Source organism: Pelobates fuscus, chromosome 10 (genome assembly GCF_036172605.1).
Source record: "Pelobates fuscus isolate aPelFus1 chromosome 10, aPelFus1.pri, whole genome shotgun sequence".
Lineage (NCBI taxonomy): Eukaryota > Metazoa > Chordata > Amphibia > Anura > Pelobatidae > Pelobates > Pelobates fuscus.
The window spans coordinates 59345305-59372857 of record NC_086326.1 but is presented as its reverse complement, the minus strand read 5'-3'; the positions used below and the strand labels follow the sequence as shown (position 1 = coordinate 59372857).

Genomic DNA, 27553 nt, shown 5'->3' with positions numbered 1-27553 from the left:
TGGTAGCGGTTTCTGGAAGCTGTAACATGATACAAAATGTCACCAATGGAATGTGTCTGAAGATTCTATTGCTTTCCATGGTGATTGCCTCACTTTTATTATATTAACCCACTTTTTAGAACTGAACATTTTTGATTCCCCTCCCCCATGTGTCTTTATCTATTGCAATTGCAAATGCATTTTAAGCCTTCTACATTGATGGATGCAGTGCGTCTCCTCCGTCTGCATATTAATATTTTTTAAGCTTCCTACGAGAGGGGAGTCTTTTTCACAATAATATGCATAAACCTACACTCCATAGGGGAGTTGAATGTTGTACAATATAAAAACCATATACAAACCACGTTGCAGCAAACCTCAAAATATGGTTATGCCAAGTTCCAAAGTCATAGCAAAATTTGTAACTTTTATTCAGTGATAATTATCAATATATAATACATAAACTCAACCAGGGCAATCCAATAAATAAGTACAATATATGCTTCTGGGTATCTTTAAAAACAAAATAACAAAGTGTTAAATACATCACTTGAGGAAAAAAATATACTTAAATGTCTGTTTTGGTGCTAGGAAAACTACAGACAGTGCTTAATGGATTAAAAATAACCAAACAGGAAAAAAACAGGTACATTTATAATGGACTAAAACGTAGAAAAGTACAGTGTTTTTGTTGTTGTTTTGTTTTTTGTGTGTGAGATTCCCCAGATTTTGCTATTTTTCTGACTGTCCAAATCAAATCGAGAGATGTTCACCTGAATTACAGGTGGACCTATCCATGAATAATGAATGTGGATTCCACCCATTTCCAAGTTCAATGACCGCAGTACAGGCTCAACTTGTCCAGTTTTATATCGATAAGATCTGTTGAGCCGATGTTTATATAAATATACACTTAAGCTTCAGTAGACTTGATCAAAAATAAAATACATAAGGAAATAATTAAATAATTCTATTGATTCAATAGACCTCAAATAGAGCAAGTTTGTTAATTTTAGCATCTGATGTTACAAGAATTCCCCAAATTTTCCGGCTCTTGCGAGGCATGTGTGGATTCTCTGGATAGGAAATTGCCATCTTACATATATTTCATACCAGTGGAATAATAAATTGAAATGTATTCACAGTGTAATGGATTTAAAATAAATAAATGAACTTCCGGCAGCTATGCCATGATTCAAGTTACATTTTCTGCACATTCCAGGATATTTCTCATCTATCTCAGGATCTACATGTTTTTAACAGCCCCAAGTTGGAATGGTTAATATACTAACCTGTTGTACACCAACATACTGTTTGAAAGTCCCTACAGTTTACACAATCACACAAGAGCTCAAGCTAAGTTTTGCTTTTTTTGTTGACAATTTTATACCCACATAACAATGGCATTCCTATTGGCAAATCTCTTCATGGGAAAAATTTACCTTGAAATAGAAAACTACTCTCCTTCATAGTAGTAAACCTTTCTAAAAAAAAATTTATTTTTTATTTTTTAACCCCACTGTACAGATTTAACCATATTTGTTACATTAAAATACAACTGCAGAAACCAAACCCTCATGGGCAGACTGAATCCATAGTCAAATTGATACTTCTCCATAAACTCTTAGACCTCTTCAGAACTTTCTTTCAATCCCAAATAAATTCTGCAAATCTCCTCTTTGGAACACCAACAAAAACCTGCATAACATTAGATCTACTTCAGAGACCAACAGGTGTCATGGGGAACTCCAAATTGACACCACTTACAAAACTTAATTACTGGTCCATGTTATCCATTTGCATACCCATTCAGGTATCATTCAGTTATAGAACACAAAAACCCAATTGTTTGCTATACTTGGGCATTTATTTTCAAAAGACTGCAAATTTGTCATAATTTCGCACAATCCGCTCATTCAAACAAAGCCGGAATTAACCAACTGCACTTTGATCCTTGCCTGCGATGAGTGAGCATTTTAAATGAAATCTGTTGTGTGAATTGTTTGCAATGAGGAGTTTAAGCATTCGGGGGATAGGCATAAGGCTATCCTAGCTATAAGATAAGGCCAGGGACTAATGAAAGTATTTTGAAATTGGGCAGACTAGATGGGCCGAATGGTTTTTATCTGCTGTCACATTCTATGTTTCTATTTAAGTGTAAGCTCACCTGCCACGTCAAGGCAAAACCTCTTCGGTGGATCCTACACCAACAATTCACCTTGCTGCTTTTAGCTTCAGGCAAAAAAATTACAATGAGTCAGAGTGGCATTTTCTAAACCCCAACATACTTTTTCCTCCTAATATGGAACTCATGGGATGGGCGGCAGCATTGTAACATGGCTGTGAGATACAAAAGTGAATACAAACACAAAAAGAAGTCCTGCGCTCCAACTCCCACCACTGTTTTGGTTTCCATTAAATAATGTGCTGTATTTGTATACTTTGTAATACATTAAAACCTGGTTTCTGTTGCTAATATTTTTTGGCAAATCACCAAATGTACATATGTTGGTAAAGGTGTTAAAATCTATTTATTTTAGACCTTGCACTGCAGATAAAACATGGTGTCAAATTGATGACTCTTCAAAGCCTTGCATCCTTTACTGAGATATTGGAACACATGCATGGAACATATTGTAATGTAGACTGGAGCTGAATATTATTTATCTGTACAGCTGTTTTCAGTTTACTACGTATTAGACTTGGGATGTTTGGAGAAGTGCACTATCCGGTTATAAAGACAGATTGCGAAATGGTTAGGATTCAGTGTAAAATATGCCACACTCCTCATCTACAAATGAAGGGGAAAAAAATATTCCCAAACACCATATGGAAGAAACTTAGACATTTGAACAGTAATAAAATGTCTCTGAAGACAAATTCCTACACATATCCAAAACCAGAGGATACTTTGTCAGGAGTAGTTCAGTTAGAATCTGTGCTGTTGTGATTAAATCTGATTAATTGGGCTGTATCCTGTGTGGAATCTGGATGCCTCCAAAACTATTTAGAAGGCTTGTTTTTCATGACTGTTCTAAAATTAGTTTATGAAGAGTATTGAGTTCCAAACATTTGTAAAAGCGTATGCCTTGTTTTTACTTTTTATTTTAATACTAATTGGGTAAACGAAGAGAAAAAAAAATATATTGATATAATATATATATATCTATATCTATATATCTATATCTATATATCTATATCTATATCTCTATATCTATCTCTCATAAATGTTTAAAATTTCATTTAGATGGCTACTGGTAAGTCTCTCTGCCCCCAAGCATTTTGATAAAAAAAAAAAAAAATAACCCTTGAGTCCATCTTAGAACGCTTTGAAAATGCAATATATTTTTATTTGTATTTTTGAAAACGCAATTTAACGCCAAATGCAAGAAGTCAGGTAAGCTCTCAGAGGACACTATATATAAAAGAAAAACTATACTTACTATATTACTACATTAATAAGAACCAGGGCCAGACTGCGACTAAAATTCGACCTGGGTATTTAAAGGCAGAACAATATGAAAGGAAGGGGTGGAGAGATCAGAGGAGGGAGGCACATGATGTCAGCAATGACACGTACACTCACCTCCCCAAGTGGGCATGTAAGTTTGGTGCCCCTCTGGTGTGGAGTAAAAATACCCTGTACAACAATGCCATTGCTTTTAAGGACATGCTTGTGTTGTTTCATGGTGACTTGTCTAGTGTGCCTTTTTATGAAGTACTAAAAAAACACAACCGGGTTGGAACATGGTGTTGAGTGTGTGTAGAAGCTGCCTGTGGGGTTGTACATGCATATGTAGACTATTTTCTAGAGTAGTGTATGGCTCTAGGCTTGGTTTTATTTAATTTAAAATAAAAAATTCCTCCTCTTGCTTGGCTTTGATCATCATGATACCTAGTGGTGTAGTAGGAGTTGTCTAACTGTGCTGTTACTTCCAGTTTTGCTCTGCTGAAAGTATAAAAAGGGCTGTTGTGATGGCCTTGTGGCAACACTTTGATATACTTAGAGCAGCTGGAGGTCCAAGGAGCAGTACAAGTAGTTTGCACCTGTGAGATGTGCAGACCACGTGCTCCTTTGGATGCTGACATAAGCCTGATTTCTCCAGTGGTCCATGGAGCAGTCAAGAACAACTCTTTAGGCAGGTGCTCGAATAGCAGCAGTCCTGCATTGCCTTAAGGGAGAACCTTTGATTTCCCATATCGCCTTTTCCTATGGCCATAACCGCTAATTTTCAGAGTTTTATCTGTGCCCATTATGGTAAGGACTGAAGTAAACATAATGTATAATTCAACACTGCTAAACACAAACAAAAAAAGCTGCATCTTGCTTCTACCATGCCTTTTTTCTAAATCACCCTCTCTCCAACATTCAACTATGTGCTAATGACTGCAAAAAGATAACTTTCAGGAAGTGAATGTGCTTTTTTTTTAATGTAAAAATGTAAAGTATGCAACTACTCTCTAGACCTTCTGTGATGGAATCTTTGGGGAAAAGCCTGGATTATTTTGAAAACTCACAAAAAATAACACATTTTAGTTTGTAGACAGACATTTAGCATTGCAGAATCTGTTGATGGTGGATTTTTAGCTTCTGTTTTCAATTTAGAGGATGGCTGTCTGGACAGTGCACTCACAGGAGGGTGTTTTTTTACATTGTAACCACAATTGCTACAATGAATTACTTGTTTCACAGGGTTTAGCTTAACTCTACTTTCTCAAAACAGGGTTGGAATCGGTTCTGTTTATTTTGGCACTTTTTTGGAAGTGACCGTTCCTCTTTCCTTCACCTCTGTAAAAAAAAATTGAGGCAATAACTCAACACACAGCCTTTAATGTCTAAACCAGTGGAAAAATAGAGTATACCCCTAAGTGGAAATGTCCAAATTGGGCCCAGTGTGTGAATATTTTGTGTGGCCACTATTATTTTCCAGCACTGCCTTAACCCTCATGGGCATGGAGTTCACCAGAGCTTCACAGGTTGCCACTGGAGTCCTCTTCCACTCCTCCATGACAACATCACAAAGCGGGTGGATGTTGGAGATCTTGCGCTCCCCCACCTTCTGTTTGAAGATACGCGATAGGGTTTAGGCATGGAAACATGCTTGGCCAGTCCATCACCTTTACCTTCAGCTTCTTTAGCAAGGCAGTGGTTTTCTCGGAGGTGTTTGGGGTCATTATCATGTTGGAATACTGCCCTGCTGCCCAGTCTCCAAAGGGAGGGGATCATGCTCTGCTTTAGTATGTCACACAACATGTTGATATTCATGGTTCCCTCAATGAACTTTAGCTCTCCAGTGCCGGCAGCACGCATGCAGGCCCAGACCATGACACACCCATCACCATGCTTGGCTGTAGGCAAGACACACTTTTCTCTGTACTCCTCACCTGGTTGCCGCCACACATGCTTGACACCATCTGAACGAAATAAGTTCCAGTAATCCATGTCCTTAGTATGCTTCTCTTCAGCAAACTGTTTGCGGGCTGTCTTGTGCATCATGTTTAGAAGAGGCTTCCTTCTGGGATGACAGCCATGCAGACCAATTTGATGCAGTGTGCGGCGTATGGTCTGAGCACTGACCGGCTGAACAAGCATGTTTACATTTGTCAGGACACACGTCTGGTTGTTATCAGCCACAAAATGATCGTCCTACAAGATCTTTTCATGTTTAGTGTTCTCTCACAGCATGATGTTGTCAAATGCACCCATTGCTTCTCCATCTTTAACACAGACATTCCTAAGCTAAGATTAAGGCTCCCGTGTAATGTCCTTATTCAATATTTTTGCATTGGTTAGGTTAGCATGTAGCTTTGTGGGAAATCCATGTATTTTTGAGGAGTCAATGTTACCATAGGCCAAGTAACCCAAGCTTTTATATCTGAGAGAATAAAAGGATTTCCCCATATAATTCTAGACTGGCTAATTTTGGTACTATGACAGCCCAATAGTTACCAGATGACATTCCTGTTTGCTGTAAAGGAATTTTAAAAGGAATCCTTTTGAGGCTGATGAATATTATTCATCAGTCAATTACGTGCTTGAGTCAGAATTGTAAGGCACTTTGTGTAAAAAGGGATGAAAAGAGGATTGCGTAGCTTTTTAGTCTTTTAAACCCTTCGTGGCCAATGAAAATACATTTCTACGAGTAATCTGAATTTCCAGGGAGACAGACCTGTTTTGAAAATGACTACATAGTCCTCAAATGGTTATTAATAATATAATTTATAAACACATTATGCAGTGCTGTACATGGGGCAATAAAAAGATAAAGGTACAATATATCTGAGACAATACAAAATGTAACGAATACAGGAGGAGTCGAGAGACATATTCCCATGAGATCTTGCAATCTAGATGGATATGAGGTGGTGGAGACTGCAAAGAGACTGTTATTAATACAGTGTGAGATGAGCGCCCTTATTGGCGAAGTGGTATGCGTTCATTATGGAGTGGAGTGGCGGGCTTCCTAGAACAATGTCTTTAGGGAGCCCTTAAAGTAGGAGACTCTCTAGATCTTGCTGTGGATATATAATCATCCTGATAGCAAGATTACTTGTCTTGTGATTTTTATTTATTTAAAAAAAAAAACTCTCCTCTCTCCTAGGGAAGTCAAAGAACATGTTATGTTTTTAGCTTTTTACTACAGCTCATGTTAAAATTATAGACCGATTTTGAAAGATTCTGAATAAAAGTAAACAGCTGGAAAAATAGAACTTTCAAAGTTTTGCCAGCACTGTCTGCTTCAGTAGTATGCTTTGTTCTCATACCTAAACAATGATTTCATTTCCCGTAGAGTATCGAGTCCTTCAGGAGGTAGAAAATGTATCTAGAATGTTAAATGACGAGTCATCCTATGCACCTTTGTTTTTGTTTTGGCCTAAAGAAATGTTATTGTTATGAGACAGACCTTTTAATTTGGCTGAAATTATATGTTTATACATACGTTTCTTGTTTTTTTTTTTTTTTTTTTTTTTTTTTAATCACCTGAACGGGTGCTCAAAAATGCTTTCCCACTGGCATGGGGAGCTCAAAACGGAAGTTGGTTGTCATTAAACGTATATTACAAAATGACCTTATTGCACAAGTACAAAATCAATATTCATCTTTGTAACGGACCGTTTCACTTACAAGAGGATAAAACCCAGTTTAGGCGATATCCCCCTTTTTCATAGACCAGCAGCTACTGCAATCACCAATCTCCCGAACTGGAAACACACGAACCCTGGAATCAGCTGAACAGGAAAAGCATACAATCCGCTTACATTCCTGGCAGTCAGCATACAATCCAATTCCCCCAAAAACGAGACGACACATCGGTTTGAGGGTCAAGCAGAATCTCAGGTCTGGAACACCCAGCCTGCTTTTTATTACAGTTGTGCACATACAGGACACACCCAGGGGGAGGCATAAAACAACCAATCAAGTAACAGTACAACCCACACATCCCCTCCCCTCAGATAAGCAATTAACATAATTATTACAGACAGTAAAATACAGTTTCCACACATACTCTGTAACTTTAAAACCATACATCACATTCACATAAAAATACATATCCACAATCAATCCATTCAGGGGAACAACATATTAAAAAATGACCAGGGGTTCAAAAGTTAGTAAAAGTATCTTTTGTTCCCCCTGGCTGGCAGTATTTTAATCTGGCTCAAACAGTAAAAGTAAAACATCCCCACAATGCATCCTGGCTTCCTCCCTTCTGCCCTGGAGATAATTGGAGAAGTAATCCAATTATCTCCCAGGTCAAAGACAAAACTCCATTACACATGTGGGGACCTAAAAACAGGATTATGTTTTAAAATATATAAAGTTACTTTGTATACATTAAACAGACATGTAACATATCCCCAGATAGCTCAGGTCTGCGTGCACATTATTAGGTGAATGGCACGCAGACCACACAAATACAGTTTAATTGCCATGGAGCCAAAGTCTTTCCCATAGTCTTTCATTATATGAATAGGCTCCATGGCATAGCTATCTGGAGGTATCACTGCTCACACAGGGCAAGTACCGAATGGTCCCACTGTGTTTAAAGGGCCAGAATGAGTGACATGCACTCTGTTAGGGCCGAATACGTTTTGTAAAAGGGCCCAATCTCCCAGGGCCATAGTCCAAAGGCAAGAGGCGGGCAAGCAGCCCCCTCCAAGGACACGTGGCGAGGTCGGTTTCGCCACAATCTTGGTTCCAGCTTCAAAAGTAATTCATGATTTCACTTTAAGAAGTCAAAGGAAGATCTGGAGATAGCTTGGTTTTCTAGAACGTGAGTCCTATGTGCAGATGCTGCATCTATAGAATTCCATCCATAAGATTAATTTCTAGAACCTTTTTTTTCTCAGTCCCAAATGCTGTTTTTCTTAAATTTACAAGATTGTTGTCTGTCCTTTCTATGCTGATGCACAGTACCGTCAGAGTGTGGCTCAGTCTTGCACTTTCTCGTGGCTTAGAGTTCTAACTAGATTATCACATCACATACTGACTGCTTCTATCATTCAATCTTCAGGGGCTATAAGGAAACATTGATGGAGGTCTGTGGCAGAGACCTTTCTATTAATTTTCAAATACAGATACAAAAAACATGGCATTCTGACCACTACCAGCTTAAAATGTTGTAGAATGGCGGGCAGGAAAGGGGTTTTGTAGAAAGGGGAAGGACAGATTTTTTTTTTTTTCCAAAATGTACACATTTGTGCAATTTATAAAAGTGAAAACCCTAAACATGAAAAATAATGTAAAATTACATTTGTGTGTGTGTGTGTCAAACACAGGATCCACCCTGGGTGCCAAATGCTGTAGGTACGCCCCTGGCATTACGTGTATATATAACTGTGTTGTGGAGTTCAGATACGTGCAATGACTGAGTGTATTCCAAAGGCCTCCAAACTAAGATGAGAAAACAGATTGGTGAATAGTGGTATGGTGGGGTAACAGATAAAAGGAGACTGACCGCAAATCTGGGTAAAATAATGGTTTTGCACAACTGGCATCAAATTCTGGCACTGGAGATGGTTTCATATATCATATTGTACATTGAGAAATGTAAAAACAGACACATTTTAAGGAGAGTACCAATATTTCTTTATTAGAAAACTGACTAAAATCTCGTAAACTAAAAATACAATATGATTAAAGGCAAGTAAAGTATATCTAGATTTTATATAGACTTGAATACTTCTTTTAAATGATCAATTAGTGATTTGTTTTGAGACAAATTCCTATTTTTAGCATGCTTATTTGAAAGCCAGAGGCAAAATATTTTTTGGGAAAACTGTTTGCAGGATTCTTGTGGACATGTGTTTAAAAAAAGGTGAATTACTATGGAACAGTCTGACTGCTTCCAGATGTCTATTGGTGCTCGACAGAATAAAAACTTTCCTTTACCAATGGCATACTTCCTCGAAAAAAAAAAAAATGCTGACATAGCGTTTTTTTGTTTTGTTTTTGTGTTTTTAAATCTATCAAACACAATATCTGTTAGTATGTTATGAAAGGGAATATATTGAATGACCATGCTTTAGTGCATTAAAAAACCCACAAATATTTTTAATTTGTTTATTTTGTAGTTATTACTTTCTTAATAGAATAATATTTTTGTCCTTATGACCACTGTGAATACGCTCTCATTTTTGCTTTACACAAAAGATTCGGACAAATGCTTTGTAACCTTTTAAACGTCTGGAGGTTAACTTGCCAAAGTATTCTATACTCACTCTGGGATTTAATGGACCTTTTACTGTATTTCCAGTAGGGCCTGCATGAACCTTAGAATGTTAATGTTTGTATAAAAATAATTGGCAATGACAGGTAACTCTGCAAGTGTGTTGGATCTTCGAACATTTGAAACATTTTAGCATTTTTGAACAAGGTCAACATTCGACTTTACTAGTCCATGGAAAATATGTTTTGCTCCTTAAAGAAACATTTTAAGCAATGCTATGGGTGCAATCCCTTTTACTTGTTGTGCTTGTCCATGTTGTTTTTTTTTTTATTTTTTTTTATTTGCGTTTTTTTTCTGATGAGACTGGCAACCACTGACGACTGAAGTGAATAACATTTGATTATATTGTTACAATGGCATCTGTCAATGGGTTGGATATATCAGGCAGTAAGTGAACATTCAGTTCTTGAATTTTAGGTTTTGGAAGCAGGTAAAATAGGTAAACAAAATTATCTGAGTGACTTTGACAAAGGCCAAAGAACGATGGCTAGAAGACTGGGTCAAATCTCTAAAACGGCAAGTCTTGTGGGGTGTTCCCAGTGTGCAATGGTTAATACCTACCAAAAGTGCTGCAAGAAAAGACGACCAGTGAACTGGCATCAGGGTTATGGGTGCCCAAGGCTCATTGATGCACATGGTGAGCGAAGGCTAACGAAGATTTACTATAGCTCAAATTGCTGAAAAATTTAATGCTTGACATGATGGGTGTTAGGACAAACAGTGCTTGAGCCCTGTCCAACGTGGAAAGTTCCTTCAATGGTGACCTGAGTGTCAGAAATGGAGCAGTGGAAGGTTACCTGTTCTGATGAGTCATGCTTTCTTTTCGATCAGGTGGATGGCCAGATACGTGTGCATCATATACTTAGGAAAGAGATTGCAGCAGGATGTATTATGGGAAAAGACAGGCTAGCGGAGGCATTGTTCTGCTGGGAAACCTTGGGTTCTGGCATTCATGTTGTTACTTTGACAGGCACCACCTACCTAAAGATTGTTGCAGATCATGTACACCCCTTCCTGACAATCATGTTCCCTGATGGCAGTGGCCTCTTTTAGCAGGTTGATGCACTCTGCCACACTACAAAAATTGTCCAGCAATGGTTTGAGGAACATAAAAAGTCAGCAGCAGAACTTAAGGCTGCCTGATGGCGGTGCTCTCCGGGGCACAGTCAGTGCCGCAGCACTTTAATAGCTTGACTGGACCTATTTGAGGGTTTCTGTGCTGGGAGCTAACACAGAACAGAGTGTATCTGGATAAATGTCAGTGTGTGCCTCTGTGTATCTGTGTCGTGTTTGTGCCTGTATGAGTATCATTCTGTGTATCTGGCTGTCATTCTGTTTGTGTGTCTGTGCATCTGCATTTTTGTCAGTATCTGCATGTGTGCACCTGCATGTGTCAGTGTGTCTGTGCATCTCCATGTCTTATTGTGTATGTCTGTGTCTGTGCATCTGCATGTGTGTACACTTGTTTGTGTGTCTGTATCTGGGTGTGTGTATCAGTGTATGTGTATATCTATATGTGCATACATCTCCGCATTCAATCCTCAAATCCACATAAAGATACAACCTTTATAATTAAAGGCAAACAATACACACATAAACCACTGCTTTCAAATGGCAACTGTACATAAAACGCATACTCACATTAAATCACACAATCACGACTCAGTGCTAAATACAGCCCTGCAAGGATGTGCAAATGGTAGATCCCCTGAGCAGGAGAAGCATTGTGTGAGTTGTATGACAGAGATTTACCTTTTGACCATCCTTTGCTGATTGGGGTTGGGAGCAGGGGGCAAGGAAAATTAGCTCCAGATGTAGACCCCTTGCTCGGGGTACCTACAGAGATATCGGCTATACCACACTGACGATGCCTAACAAGGTTAAAATGATCATCTGGGGTTGCTGTATCTCTCTGCCTGCATTTTGGTTATTTTCCACCCTTTTGGCCCTGGTTCTTTTGTGATGGCACAAGATGAACTAGAACTAAAGCTTGAGATCGGAGTGGGGACCCACCAAAAATTTGCTTCTTCAGCTATTCTCCGTATTCTCTGGCACCCTGCTTTTTGCTCTCTTTTAAATAAAGTTGAAACAGTCAATATTCTGAAACATGTGCTGCTGCTGAGATTTTCATTTTAAGTTTTACTTTTATTTTTTGTTGAGGTGTCCGTTAGATGATCCAGAACAAATTAACCTCACTTAAAGTGAATGTTGGCATTTTTCAAAGGGTTACTTTTTTGCATAATAAGATTACTTTAGTGTCTGTCTTCAATATAATAAACACTGTGCTCACTGTTTCTTTTGGAAGTGTAATGCATTGTATTTGTGGTAAAAAGGGAATTCCAGGTCTGTTTTTTGCAGATCTGTGCAGCAGCTGTGGAACGTCCTGCATATTTTCCGAGTGCATTAATTGGCTATTGAGCTTTGTGAAAGGGCGGGGTAGGCTGCACTTCACGGACATGAGCATTTTCTATAAGCATGGATGAAGCACATGTTCTTAGTCCATATGCTGTATAAATATACATTACGTTTTTGTAAGAATAACCTGTATTAAAATGTAATAATGGCTTATAAATTGTGTTTTTAGTAAATGAACAGTTGCACGTGTGGTATATTTTTGGATAACCATTTTAAGTTTCAAGTAAAATCATTTTGCTAGAGTGGATATAAATCCAGAGTGGCGTTTTTGATTATGCTTTGCTTACTCCTAGTGTGTGTGTGCTTTTAGGTTGGCTATTTTATTTCTTAACTGGACAGAATACAAATCACCTGCACTTTGTTGAGTAGACCAGCTCTGCTGCAATGGTTAAGAGCTAATGACATACTTGATCTGGGATGGAAATCTTGTACAAGCTGAAAAATTTAAGGTCTGGTTATACACCTTATACATTGCATAAAATAATAATGTATAGGAAGTGTGGTCAGGAATGAAGAGTTGGATTACTTGCCCCGCAGCTTTCTGAGAATTTCAAAAGTCCTATTCAGTAAAATATGACTGTAAAACGTACAGTGAAAGCTTGAACTCGAAGTTGAGAGTTATTAACTTTATCGACTTGTCTCAAGAAATACATTTAGAAGCTATGTGTAGTAGCCTGACTAAGCTGTGGAGATGTCTGCATCTTCATTGAGCCTGAGGCTGATTTCTTGAAGTTTTGGTCTAAACTCCTTCTCTCTTTGCTATGCCCCAATGGAGCATATAACCATCTCCTAGTATTTGAGCCATCTTCAGTATGCTCTGAAATCTCTTCCTTTTGAAATATGATTTTCCTTTTGGGAAAAGCCAGAAGTGGCAGGGTACCAAAGCTTTCAACAGATTTTTGACCATCTTTGAAGCATCTGTGGCACACTTTTATTTGTGGTGCACTCCTTGAATCATCCCCGAAAGCCTTCTGGATCATCCAAATAGTTTCCATGGAGGGTTTAAGCTTAATGCAAAATTTGATGCAGATTCATTGCTTTATTCGTTGCTCACTCACAATATTGAATAAAACCGCCACACAGTACACATGCTTACTCAACGGTGTCTAGTGCCCCTACTGACTAATACAGTGAAGTAGTCATTGTTCATGTATTCACAGGTTATGTAGATGTCGAGCAAACTGTTCTCATTATATTAACAATGGCTGGAATTTTTCTGGACAGACCTTGTATGTTAAAGGCCACTGAACCTATAGTAGAACACCCTATTAATAATGCAACGTGGTTCTCTATAACATATATGGCAGTCTGGTGACCCTTAATTGTCACTTGTAGGCCATCTTAGATTTCACTGCAGATGTGTCAGAATGAGAAATATTGTTCTTTTGGAGTTGGCCATAGAAAATGTAACTTGTACTTACACAGGCCCAGCATGGATGGTGATCAGTTGAGTCACATATAGCACAAGATGTATAGCATGTGTTTATACTCAGGAGACATTCAAGCTTCCTTGACTGACTGTACAAATATTTGTATAGTTAGACGACCGCATAGAGACCGGTAGAAGCAAACTCTTCGCATCATAATCCATACAATGAGCAGAAGTTACTTTGGTTCCTGGAGTGCCCTCTTCAATGGCATCTTTTAATAGTTCATGGTGCTAAGAATGTCACTTTGAAAATAAAATAATTTTATGGGCCATACCACTTTACACATGCAGTCACGTCCCGTATTCCCCCCCCCCCCCCTTTAGAAAACCTTTCTTCAAAATGACCACATGTTGTAAAAATCTGTGCAGGCTGTAGGAACTTCTCCAGAAAAAGAACCATGAGACAGTTATAAATCCAGAATCCCCACATATTGTTTGTTTCCCAATGGTATTCTTAAAATCCATGAAAAGACTAATTTTTCCCCCTCTGTGTACCTTCTTAAAGATGGAATTTTGCCTGAAGGTTTGAATGAACACAGGTGAGCCAGGGTGTACAGGGTTAGATTAATTTTTAACAGTTTGGACTAGAACATGTATGAATCAACACAGGTATCCTTAAGTTGCCTTCTAACATTACTCTTGCTTTCAAATGAAATGGTTTTACTTGCCATTAAATTGCTGCAACTGATCGAAGAATGTACTTGGAAGATAACATAAAACAAATTAAATGTGTAGTTTTTTTTTTTTTTCATCATGTTAATGTTTCAAATACTTTATTGAAAGAGAATAGTAACTGTTGGTGCATTATTTTTATTCTAACAGTGTACATTACTAGTTTTCACATCTGATAATTATAGCTGCATATGTAGTATCAACACATCTGTTAAATTACTTTTTGGATATTATCTTGCGTTAGACCATTAGAAAACTTCCATCTACCATGAATGACTAACTTTGACTGCAAACCATTAACGAGCTAAAGTTGAAGAACAGCAAATGTCTATTGAGCAACAATGTGAACAGATTAGTAACACAGGTTCCATAAAAAGAAATTGATTTTGCATTCTAGATATACATCATGAATTTACTATTGACAAGTTAAAAGTACACACTAGAACAAAAAACCCTTTGTATATGTCATCATATTTCTGCCCTTTTACCTCTTTTCTGCTTTTTCTAGCACTGGAGACTTGTGTGTCCTTCATAGAAATGCATGTCTCACGTGTTGGAAACCAATTTGAAGCATACTAATAAATAGTTGTCATATAGCTAATACCCCCCCCCCCCCCTCCCGCATGACTTTTGCTTCTCCCATATTTAACATAAATCAGAATTGTCCTTTATTTTAAGTTGCCAGTGTCCCCGGATGGGTTTTAACCTGCCAATGTACTGCACTTTATTTCTTATTTTTTAATAGAGCCTATTAACTGTTAGTGTCATGGAACTTTCTCACAGAAAGTAATGCATACTGTGGGCTGAGAAACCCAAGCATGCAATTAAAGAAACACTTAAAGCACCATAACTACAACAGCAAGCTGGGAGTTCCTTAGGAGGATCTTTCATTACCTCTCCTGGATCACACCCTGCAGTGTAGGGATTGACTCACTAACTAATAGCATCACCTGATTTCTGACTCCTTAAGATTGGGGTTGCCATGGCACAATAACAACTGCAGTAGTGTTTATGGTATTTTGTGTGCTCCTTTAAGTGTTCTTCACCATTCAGTTCCACAGCACCCCATCAACTTGGTTGTCCTCATGAACATCGGGCACCCAGCTATGTGCTGGATTGTCTGAGGCTTACTTGTACAGTCTGTATCTTGGGTCTATTGCATTGTTGCAGAATGCCTCTTCTTATGCTGCTCTAATTAGCTCCTCAGTGTTTCTCAGTCCTGCATTTTCCAACAACTGGTAGGATTTTGTAATGTGACAAACACCCACAAGATCTCAGAATGTGTCCTGTGGCTCTGGCACAAAGACATTGGCAGCAAGTCCATTGCAATGTGGGGACTTCATGGATTAGATTTGTTGTTCCAGCTCATCCTACAGATTTGGATGTGCTGAAACAATTGGTATGAGATCTGGAGGTTTAGAGGCCAAGGCAACATCTTGAACTCTTTGTCATGTTCTTCAAACTATTCCTCCACAATTTTTGAAGTGCGTAACGGTGCAATATCCTGCTGAAAGGGGCCACAGCCATCAGGGAATACCATTGCCATTTTTGGGTGTACATGTTGTACAACAATCTCTAGGTAGGAGGTAGGTGGCACGTGTCAAAGTAGCATCCACATGAATGCCATAACCAAAGGTATACCCAGCAGAACATTACCCAGAGCAAAACACTGCTGAACATCCTTCTTCCGATAGGGCATCCTGTTGCCATCTCTTACTTTTGGTAAATGGTCATATGCACCCAGCTATTCACCTGATGTAAAGGGAATGTGATTCATCAGACCAGGCAAACTTCTTCCATACCAATCCATGATCCAATTCTGAAGGAGCTTTTGCTGGTGTCATGGGTCATCATGGGCACTCTGCCAGGTCTGTGGATATGCAGCCTCATATACAGCAAACTGTGATCCACTTTGTATTCTGACATGGTTTTATCAAGGCCAGCATAATTTTTTTCAGAAATTGAGCTGCAGTAGTCCTTCTGTGTGAAAACATGGGCTAGACTTCATTCCCTGCATGCATCAATTGTGGCCAATTCACCAGGTGTCTTTCCGTGCACCACTTTTGTTAGTTGCTTACTATACCGGCAACAATACATTTTTGGAGATGCTGAGACCCAGTCACCTAGCAAACACAATTTGTCCTTTGGCAAAGTCATGCAGGTCTTTTCACTTGTCAATTTTTCCATACTTCTAACACATTACATTCCCAGGCAATTGTAGCTGTTCTCTACATCTCCAATTTGGCCTTCTGTTACTTCAACTTTGGTCCTGATCATCTTCCCTCTCTTTGCGATCATCCACCCATACTAATCTTGACTGGATGACACTCTTATGGCATTGCTGTAGATCCTAGTTAAGTGGTCAACTTCTTGCTAGCACTTGGCATACAGCTGTCTAGAGTCTTTGTGTGTGTGTGTCTGTCTGTCTGTCTATATAAAATGTTTTTTTTTTTTTCTTTTTTCAAATCTGTAGCGGCAAACCATGAACTGTTGCGGTTTCCAACTCTCTTCCCTTTATTGTGCATAGCTTGCACTTATGCTAGAAAATAGATCCTCTATCTAGGCTCAACTTCTCCAAAGCCAGTTGTGTGAGCCTAACTTGAGCTTTTTATACTGCTTGGTTAATAATTATGCTCGTCTTTCATGCCTAGTAGTTTTTGCAGACCGTGAAGTCTTGTTGGCAGTTAGTGGCCCAATCTGCAGACAAAGGTGGAGGTTAAGCAAAGACCCTAATGTCTGTGGTACTAGATGTACAGAAAAGTATCGGTTATTACACAACAGCAGGGCAAAATATAGTTTCTGTACACATCCTTCTTTTTGAAAATCCTTATGACAAAAGTAAAAATATATAATATTTTCCGGTTTATAAAAAAAAAAACACCTGTTCTCCCCTCTCCCCCTTGCCTTCCCCCTACTCCTTATGCAGAGGTTTATTCTGCGAGTGTAAGCAGTTTTTGTTTAAGTATATAGGTCACGTTTTGATATGGCATGCCAGTGGGTACAATTTACACATGCGTTCCTATATAATTAAATAAACCAACCTTCTTCTTACGAGCGTTAATGGTTAACACCTGTTTCAACTATTGGATATTTTTATTGGAGCAAACCTATGCAGTTTAGATTATTTTTTTTTTTTGAAACTCATGGAATTGAAAGAAGATATGGCAGACTATTAAGGGAAAATTGGACAAAAATTACAATAAACCTAAACTGTGAGTTTTAAAGGGAGACTATGATAAAATGCGCCAAATGCCAAGTCTTCTTCTTTTTCTTTTAATTTTTTTTTTACCTATCCATTAAGAATTATATATGAATAAAAATAAGCTCCATAAAAAATCCAGAATTTCTTTTTTTTTGCTTCATTTGTAATTGTTTTTTGGTCAAACTTTATTGATGTCAAGTTTAACTGTGATGAGAAACTTTATATTTTCAGTTTTCTTAGGGCTGGTGGAGGTAGGGGGTTTGACACAAATATAATTGAAACTTCATGTGTTTGTGTATATTTGTGTCTATAAAGACTACTGTGTAGTGTGTTTTTTTTCTTTTCTTTTTTTTTTTTTCTTTTCTTCACTTCAATTTATCTACACTCCATTATCCCTGTTGGGGTAATTCTTTGTGATTTTGCAGTTTTCATTTTGATAGTTATACCAATTTACTGCATGGAACGTTTTCATAATAGTACAGTAAGGTCAAAATACCAGTTTATAATTTCTGCATCTTTTACAATAACTTGGTTATAACAATGTGATATGGAATATACACAAAGTAAAATAATGTGGCATATGTTTATTTGATGTTCTATGTCTGTTTTAGCTAATTATTCATTCATTTTATTTATAGCTGCAGCTGAAGGAAAGGGAAAAAGTGGAGAAGATTTCTTTCAAAGAGTAAGTGATTTTATTTATTAATTTTATACCCTTGTATTTTACTTCCTCATATCAATATGCACACTTTAAGGTAGCATCAAATACTGAAGTTGGGTCTGACTAAATAGTCTCTATGTGAAAGTCATATTCATACAAAATATATTGTCTGGGCTGTATTTATTTATTTTCATAATCTAAGTGCACTCTGTTGCCTTGTAGAAGATTTGGTTTAATGTGTACAGTATATACTACTGATTTTTATTTTATTTTTATAAAAGCCAATTCAAAACCGTTTCAGATCTTCATATATTCAAATGTAAATACAGCAGGTAAAGCTCTGAATGAATTATTCAATTTAAACTGATTCTTACAGTAAAGTAAGTGTTAATTTACCTGCACATTCGACATGGAAATACCTGTCAAATCTTTTGGTAAACGGTATCTCCTTAATGGATCTGAGAAAGCAACTAGTTGGGTATTTTTATTTATTTTCTTGGTTGGGTATTTTATAAATAAATATTTTTTTATTTTTTTTTAAGTAGCCATCTAGTGGTGATTCTGAGTATTGGGCAATGACTGCCTCTTAATGCTCTAAATGCGACTTCAGATCGTTTTTGTTTTTTAATATGCTCCTAACATGCAAACAAACAGTGTGAACACTGTTATAGATTTGTTTTTTGTTTTATATAAAAGCATGACAAATAAACTAGATTGTAAACTCATTTTGAGAAGTGTCCTCCTCAACCTATTGCTCCTGTCAAAATAGTTTGTTGTATTTTTGTTGTTAAAGTCTCCTTAAGAATAATCGTAAAGTAGTGCAGAATCGGTTAGCCCATTTAAAAGTCAATGATGATGATAAAAATAATCTCATATAATATTGAAGAAAAAAAAAAATTTATGGTAAAGTCTGGACTTTTTCCAGAGCTCCTGAATGTTTTTTGCTTCTTTTGCTCAGACTCTGATTTGGATTTAACTACAAGCAATTAGTAAATCGTTTAACTGAAGTTAATGTGTACTTATAGTTATCCTTCACGCAAGTCATAACGTTGATGTGACGTTTAGAATTGGAATTCTAAGATATTACTTTAAAAAATAAAAAAAACTTGTAGCAGTTTTTTTTTTTTTTTTTTGCCTGTTAATCACAAATCTTTTAAAGGGCATTGGCATGCTAATATTAATCCTATTAAAATCTGCAGGAGATTTAACACCCTGCCAAAGGGGTGTGTTTTGAAATCTACACCAGACATAGGAACTGGTAAATAGCCAACCAAGCTCTCTAACCACTATAGCACACTAGTGACTAAAATTCTGGGGGTCCCTGTCTGGTCCCATCCCCTCGGTAAGAGTAAATTGTTTTTTCAATATTTCTCAAGAGGGGGCCTGACCGCTGGCACTCAGGGAAATTTCAAAGAGTAAGATCCCCTTTAGCTTTGACTATGTATTCCAGTTTGTAATTTGTGGACAACTCCACAGGCCAAAGATAAAATAGCATTCTGTTTCCGTACCAATACCACCAATGAAAACATGCATGCATTTATTTACAGTTTTGTTTCTTTGAGACATTTCTAAAACTAGCTTGCAAAAGCTGCAGATATGGTGTCTGCAGCCTTTGCAAATCCTGCTCTTATTCCTTCAAACATACTGACTAATCAGAGGCTTCTCAATGAAAAGTGAACAGCCAAGAGGGAGCCCTGGGGATGTTCACAGGAGAATGTGTGATCAGACTTGGGGGAATAGTAGAGTGCACCTGCCGCTGCTGTTTGCTCTGTGGAGCTAATGGAATTGGGGAGATCACCTGATTAACAGCCGGGAGATGTTTCTGCAAGTTATTTTTATAAAGTTCCAATTTTATCTAATTAATTTTAGTAAATATTAAGCTGAAGTCCTTTTATGTGTGTGGACTGTTCCTCTTATTGACTGAGGGCAATTCCATCCATACATGAGTGAAACGAATGTGTGTGTGTGTGTGTGTGTGTGTGTGTGTATATGTGTATATATGTGTGTGTGTGTGTGTGTGTGTGTGTGTGTGTGTGTATATATTCCGGCACCTTACTAGGCAAGAGTTAATTTTTTAATTTATATTATTGCATTATTGTTCTCCCCTTCTGACAGGTGTAGGTTTTTTCCTTTTTGTGGTTTTGTATTGCATTTTTTGATTTTTTTTTTTTTTTTTTTTTAACCCTGGACGCCCGTGAGGGAGAGTCTGCATTAACTGACATGTGCTTGAAGAGTTTTGATTGCCTGTCACTTATGAGGTCTGCGCATATTTTTGACATGTTAACCATTTTTCTACAATAAAGTATGCACTTTCCATGATCTATCCGGTGGATTATTCTCAGATCCTGATGAGTGGACTGTTTGGGTGGTTTTGGTGGTCTGACAGATGCCTGGCCATACTGCTAAAGGGTCACAGTGCCAACCAGGCCCATGATCAGATATGCATTATGGGTGGACCCAGCAGGTGGCCTCAGTGCACCATCACTATATCCACCACTGCATTGATTTGAATAAATGGTGTGAAAACTAGAACAAACCGATACATGTTTTGAATCGTTGGGCTTTTTCTATTCTGGTTCTCACAATATATTTCAAGAACCACCAATAGTTGGGAATTTAGAAATCCATTTAATTTTTTTTTTTTTTTTTTATAAAATATCATTCTATTCCTAAAGGTCCTACATAAATGTTAAGGTTAAGTTTAAAACCCATGTCTGTCATTTGTATCTTCAGCAAGACATTATTTAATAATTGTGAAAACTTGATTGTCCAAAAAGACTTTTCACAAGATCTGCCTAGTGTTAGCAAGAAATTTTAGTACCAACAACAAACATACAATTTTAATGCTTATTTTGATGTCTGTGTGAGTTGGTCAGTTATGTATTGGTTATAATAAACATAACTAATCTGTCTCATGATGTAATGCATGTGTCTGTAACCTATTTATGAAAAGAGACTTGCGTCCGTCAAGTTCAGCCTTCCTCACATCTGTTTTTTTTGCTGTTGATCCAAAAGAAGGCAAAAAAACAACAACTTTGAAGCGCTTCCAATTTTGCAACAAACTAGGGAAACTCCTTCTCGACCCCTGAATGGCAGTCAGATTTATTCTTGGATCAAGTAGCTATTACCCTACACTTGAAAAATTATATAATTAAATATTAAGTTTTAGCAAGTATGCATCTAGTTGCTGTTTAAACATCTGTACAGACTCTGATAAAACCACTGCTTCAGGTTTAAAACTTCTACTTCAAAGGGACACTATAAACACCCAGACCACTTCAGCTCATTATAGTGGTTTGGGTGCAATGCCCGTGTGCCACTTAGTCCTGCAATGAAAATCATTGCAGTTTTTGAGGAACTGAAATAATTACGTTGCGGGGACTAATACTGCCTCTAGTGGCTGTCAGACTCTGGAGGGCTCAATACGCACGTGGAGCCTGTTGCCCATGTGCATTAGGCCCCCTTTTCAGATGCCATCAGAGGAGATAGAGCCCCGACCTAGCACCAAGGGAAATCTGTGCTGTAATCGGGTGAATATAGAAAGTTTTTTTTTTTTTTTTTTTTATTCTATATTTTTTGAAACCCTTTCAATTCTAGAGGAGTGGGACCCGTGAATACAACTTAATCTATAGAATCCCTTTCAGTTATTTTTATAGTGGTTCTGAATGTGTTTCCAAATTCTTGCATTATGGTTAATAACATGCATTTCGATTCACATGAAGGTAAATCTTAACCTTCATCTGTTGTGAATTAGAATTGTTAGTGAATTAAGCACTGTTTATAGGCTTACAGAGAGTGTATCTAATGATTTTAGTACTGCTTTCAAGTCCCCAAATCCTTGTATCTGGGGTGTCTCAAAGTAATGTAGTTATAGTTTCTATAGAGACTGATGAAAACAAAAGCATATTTCATTGTGCTACATATCTCGCCAATGCTTGAAAAAAGACAGATTGCACTTTTAGCATTATTCTTTGGTAATCTTTCTATACAGAATTAAATTTTTTTTTTTTTTTTTTGCTTATGGAACAGTTTGTATAAGGAAAATTGCAATTCGACTCCCATTTCTGACATTGTAATAAAACAGATCTCAGGGTGTTAACCTATGATCTGGTATCTTAAAAGGGGAAATTACAAAACAAACTGTATTAGAGTGTTACACTATATCGCCAATTTCAGGCAAACCTGGACTTCCATAATTTTGCTTGTGCAGAGAGCTCCAAAGGTCTGCCAATTTTAGGGGACATTAGTTTTTGAAATGCTGAACTTCTTTAGGGTTATTACTGGTATAACTTGTATGTGTAGAATTTCTTACTATAGGCACTTATACCACTTCATCTCATTGAAGGGGGCTGGGTGCAGTATCCCTGTCCCCTTTGCCCTAAGACTGCCTCTAGGGTCTATCTACCAGACAGCCACTAGAGGCGCTCCATGAAATGACACTGGACGTCCTTCCACTTTGCATCCAGAATGAAACAAGATTTAATTTTCTCCTCTTTGCCATATTTGTCCCAGGCTCCACATAGTCTTAACTAGATTATAATGTAATTTCTTAATGTTTAAATATCCATTTTAAAAGAAATTGAGCATCTCATGAAAACCGTTAACACAGGTTGTAGGTGATTTTCAAGGTTTTAATTATGTAAGTAAGGGCACGACAAACTCCAGTCGTGATGGCGACTAGAAATGTTGCCCTGGAGACTGGGATTTGTCAGCCCTTTAGCTAAGGCGGCTGCCACAGGAAACATTGAAGCCGGACACCCTGGGAAACATGGAAACGGCTGGCTGAATCAGCAAGGAGGTGGCGCATGAGAGAGTAGTGATCTTCCTGCAGTTCCTCTCTGCTCCCTCATGCCTTGTTTAGTAATGCTGGAGCCAGAATATGATGTCGCTTGGGATCAATACAGAGAGTGCACAGGGGAGCAGAGAGGAACTGCAGGAAGATTGAAGAGCAGCCCCATTGGACCACAGGGAAAGATCCACTCCAGCTCTCCCAAAGGTAGGGAGGCTGGGTGGACTTAAATTAAAACAAAAATTTGTAATTTTTGAGTGTCTGCATTCTGTCTGTGTCTGTGCATCTGTCTGTGCCGATCAGTGTGTGTCTCTGTTTAGGTACCTGCTCCTTTTGATCGCATGAGAAAGGTATTTTTACAATCTTTTTTTTTTTCCCCACGCTGTACCACTTTAGCCACAGCTGGACACATCTCTATAGCTGAGATTAGAAGTCTTTTTGATCTCTGCTAAGCCAATGCTTTCCCATCGGAAAGCATTGGGAGGATATTGCGCATGCACAGCAAAACTTTATATAGAGATGGACTGAATTAATGCATCTCTGAGGGACATTCAACACATCCATGCAGAGCTTGGAGACGCTGAACGTGGATTCTGCACAAAGTGCAGATCTGACCTAGAACTTTAGTGACTGTCACTAGAGGTCTTACTAGACAGCAATGTAAACACTGCCTTTTCTCTGCAGGGACAAAATGTAGACATCAGAACAAAGCAGTAGTGGTTGTGATGACTATAGTGTCGCTCTAAGAATTGTATTTTTCTCGTTAAAAAAACTAGACTTTTTATTAGTTTAAGAAAGAATCCTATTTTTTTTTTTTAGCTGGCTCTAGGTACCAAACAAATTTGTCAAGGCCTGCTGTAAGTTCTTCTTTAATAAAATAATTATACTTTGTGATCAACATTTAAATACACCAATTTCAATTAAAGTGCCTCCTGTTATCACATTTTCATTAGTCATACCTTGCAGCATCTCCAGCGAATTTCCAAATATTGAAATGTATTGCACGTCCTCATCCTGATTTCTTACAAAGTAGAAGAAAGCAAAATAATGTTAAACAAGTCTGGATGAAAGTCTCATCGTTGGCTGTTTGTGATATATTTCCTTAATTTCCCATCCATTTGGCTGAAAAGTCTACTTGAAAAGAACATAAACCATTCAAAATCCATTCCCAATTCTGTACAAATTATAATTTAAAATTTAAGGTATTGATTGAGGAAAGGAAAAGCAATGCCTTTTAATGATGAATGCTGCGCGATTTTGTTATTCCTTGTTTAAGCACATTGATTATACAACGGTTCATGTCCTTATACAGAAAAAAATTAATGTAGTATATTAGAATTTTCAATGGAACCCTATACAATGTAATTTGAACAGTGAAAGTCTGCAACAGATGCAGATTGTAATGTTTGTATAATTTATGTAAACAGATGATGTCTTGGCAAATCTGTTGGCTCAATGGCAGTTCCACCCATCAACCCTTCATTTTTACTTCGCTAAAAGTGTTTTCCATACCTCCTGGAACCATACTATAGCATTTCACATTGGCAAAGTCTATGAAGCTGGTTTGCAATTCAAGCAAGTAAATTGGCAGACTCTGTACTGAAATGGGTAACTGTGTATGTATTAATTTTTCAAAAGATTTCTCCTAAATTCTGGTAATTTTCTGCATTCTGAGAAAGGCATGTATAGATCTTCCAGTACGTGTGCCAAGTGGAATATAGTCTGCTAAATGGGAATACCTGGAAAATGTATAAAGTACAGTTAGACCTTAACTGATGGTATGGTTAAAGTCTTATACAAAGTTTTAAAGTAATATTTGAGCTTGCCGACAGTGTTCTCTGAAGCCCTGAGAGTAGAATGGGTTATAGACCGGACTCGGTTTCCTTGTGTGTTGGAGATGCTCAACCAGTAGTTCTAATTCTAGAAATTAATCAATAACCATATTGCAGCATGACCGCTTGTTTGTATATTTTATGTATGTTTAGGGTTCTTCGTGAAGCCCAATAATGGAGAAACTCGTTGACCCAGTAATTTTTCATCTATTGTTTTAATAAGCATTTTGCCATATTAACCTATTTAAAGTGGAATTCAGCAGAAGAAGTGGGCAAGGATTGGGGAGGCAACCTGTATGTGCTGATCTAACCTCTTATTCTGAGAGTTCAATTGCATAGCAGTGTCATTTTGTTTAACTATACTACTATAGATTTTTTTTTTTTAAGTTCTAATTTCTTATATTGCATATCAACTACATACTAGTTGATATGTATGATGTTGAATTGGTTATAAACATTGTATTGCTCTAGTTGTGACCTTTTTGCATGTGTCACAATTAGTGATGTCGCGAACACAAAGTTTTCGGTACGGGAACTTCCGCAAACGTTCGCGAACCGGGCGAACCGCCATTGACTTCAATGGGCAGGCGAATTTTAAAACCCACAGGGACTCTTTCTGGCCACAAAAGTGATGGAAAAGTTGTTTCAAGGGGACTAACACCTGGACTGTGGCATGCCGGAGGGGGATCAATGGCAAAACTCCCATGGAAAATTTACACAGTTGATGCAGAGTCTGGTTTTAATCCATAAAGGGCATAAATCACCTAATATTCCTAAATCACAATGGATATGGATTGACACCTTGACATATGGATTGACACCTGTCCTCAGAGACCCTGATACACACTGACACAGAGCAGAATAGGGACTGTTCCCCCTACATAGGGTCACTTGGCAGATATGGATTGACACCTGTCCTCAGAGATCATGATACACACTGACACAGAGCATAATAGAGACTGTTCCCCCTACATAGGGTCACTTGGCAGATATGGATTGACACCTGTCAGAGACCATGATACACACTGACACAGAGCATAATAGAGACTGTTCCCCCTACATAGGGTCACTTGGCAGATATGGATTGACATCTGTCCTCAGAGACCTAATTGTGTAATAATGGTAATGCTATTACCTATTATATAATATTGGCAGGGGCAAGGAAATTCCCTCTAAATAGATGGGTATAGGCAGAGAGTATGGTGACCGGAGTGATAAAGTGTCAATAAGGTGATATAAAGTTAAATGTATCCCAGACACACAGCCACCCTTTCTCTTAGCTAGTTTCCAGAAATGCTGGATAGGTAGAAGGGCTATAAAGACTCAGAGAGGTCTAAGAAGAATCCTCTAAACTAGCCCTAATCTCCTTAAACACCTTCAAGGGTGTTCTAAGCTAAAGCTCAATCTAAACGTTTAGATGACTGCCTGATTTCCCATCACAGATGCTGGCTAGGAATAACACTGTGCAAGACAAAGAGTGGGTCTAAGTGCCCATAGTGCAGTAAAGTGTCCCTAGTGAAGTGAAAAAGAGAATAACGAGCTGGCGCCCAAGAGAATAACGAGCTGGCGCCCTATCAGGGGACGTGTTTATGGCATCGATTTTCTGAAGCGGGAGATGGAAAAAGATGCTTGGTCGGTCCTCCTACTTCAAATTTGGGGCACTGCGCGTGCAATCTAATGTGCCACCAGATAGGAGTGGTGTGCTAAGTAGTACTATTCCTATCAGTTTAATCCCTGTTATGTGCCTTTTTTTTTATGGTTTGGTTTTTGAAGCCACAGTGCAGCACCAGAGGGCCGAAAAATTAGGCATGTACACATGCCTGAAAAATAAGGTATTGTTGCAGCCGCTGCTACAGCAGCGGCCTGAAAAGTTGATGTTTGTTTCCCAGGCAGAAAGTGCCCTAAAACATTGCGGCTTGAACCCTAGTTGGTGGCGGTAAGTCACGCAAGTCAACCGGCATTCAGAGCTAAAATACAGCAGCGTGTGGACCATTTTTAGCCCAAGGCAGCTCATCTCATCAGGCCTTTTTTAGTCGAATGTATCGCCCACTGTCAGTCCCTTCGGGATCCATCCCTCATTCATCTTAATAAAGGTGAGGTAATCTAGACTTTTTTGACCTAGGCGACTTCTCTTCTCAGTGACAATACCTCCTGCTGCACTAAAGGTCCTTTCTGACAGGACACTTGAAGCAGGGCAGGCCAGAAGTTCTATCGCAAATTGGGATAGCTCAGGCCACAGGTCAAGCCTGCACACCCAGTAGTCAAGGGGTTCATCGCTTCTCAGAGTGTCGATATCTGCAGGTAAGGCGAGGTAGTCTGCTACCTGTCGGTCGAGTTGTTCTCGGATCCCGAAGGGCTGTGGCGATGCGTAGGACTTAAAAAGCTCCGCATGTCCTCCGTCAACAACACGTCTTTAAAGCGTCCTGTCCTTCACCTTTTCCCCTGTTAGATTCCCGTTGTGCTGTGACATCACCCTTATACGCTGTGTAAAGCATACTTTTTAATTTATTTTGCAAATGCTGCATCCTTACCAACTTGTTGTAATTCGGTAACATTTCCGCCACTTTTACCGGGGGTCTAGTAGCGTGGACACCCAGTACAGGTCGTTCTCCTTCAGCCTTTTTATACGAGGGTCCCTCAACAGGCACGATGGCATGAAAGACCCCATTTACACAAGGTCGGATGCCGAGCTACTAATTTCCCGTTCCTCCTCCTCAGTGATCTCAATGAAGGTATGTTCTTCCCCCCAGCCACGTACAACACCACGGGTACCAGATAGGTGACAACGAGCACCCTGGGATGCCTGTTGTGGTTGGTCTTCCTCCTCCTCCTCAAAGCCACAT

The 27553-nt window shown here is 38.4% G+C and overlaps 1 protein-coding gene across 3 annotated transcripts in view; it reads left to right on the top strand.

The window, feature by feature from the left end:
- BICC1 (BicC family RNA binding protein 1) overlaps positions 1–27553 on the top strand; it is a 189385-nt gene that overhangs the window by 36181 nt on the left and 125651 nt on the right. For all 3 annotated transcript variants that reach the window (XM_063435238.1, XM_063435237.1, XM_063435236.1), the window contains exon 2: positions 18067–18113. In XM_063435238.1, coding sequence (XP_063291308.1) covers positions 18067–18113 — 47 coding nt within the window. The remainder of the gene's footprint in view (positions 1–18066; positions 18114–27553) is intronic.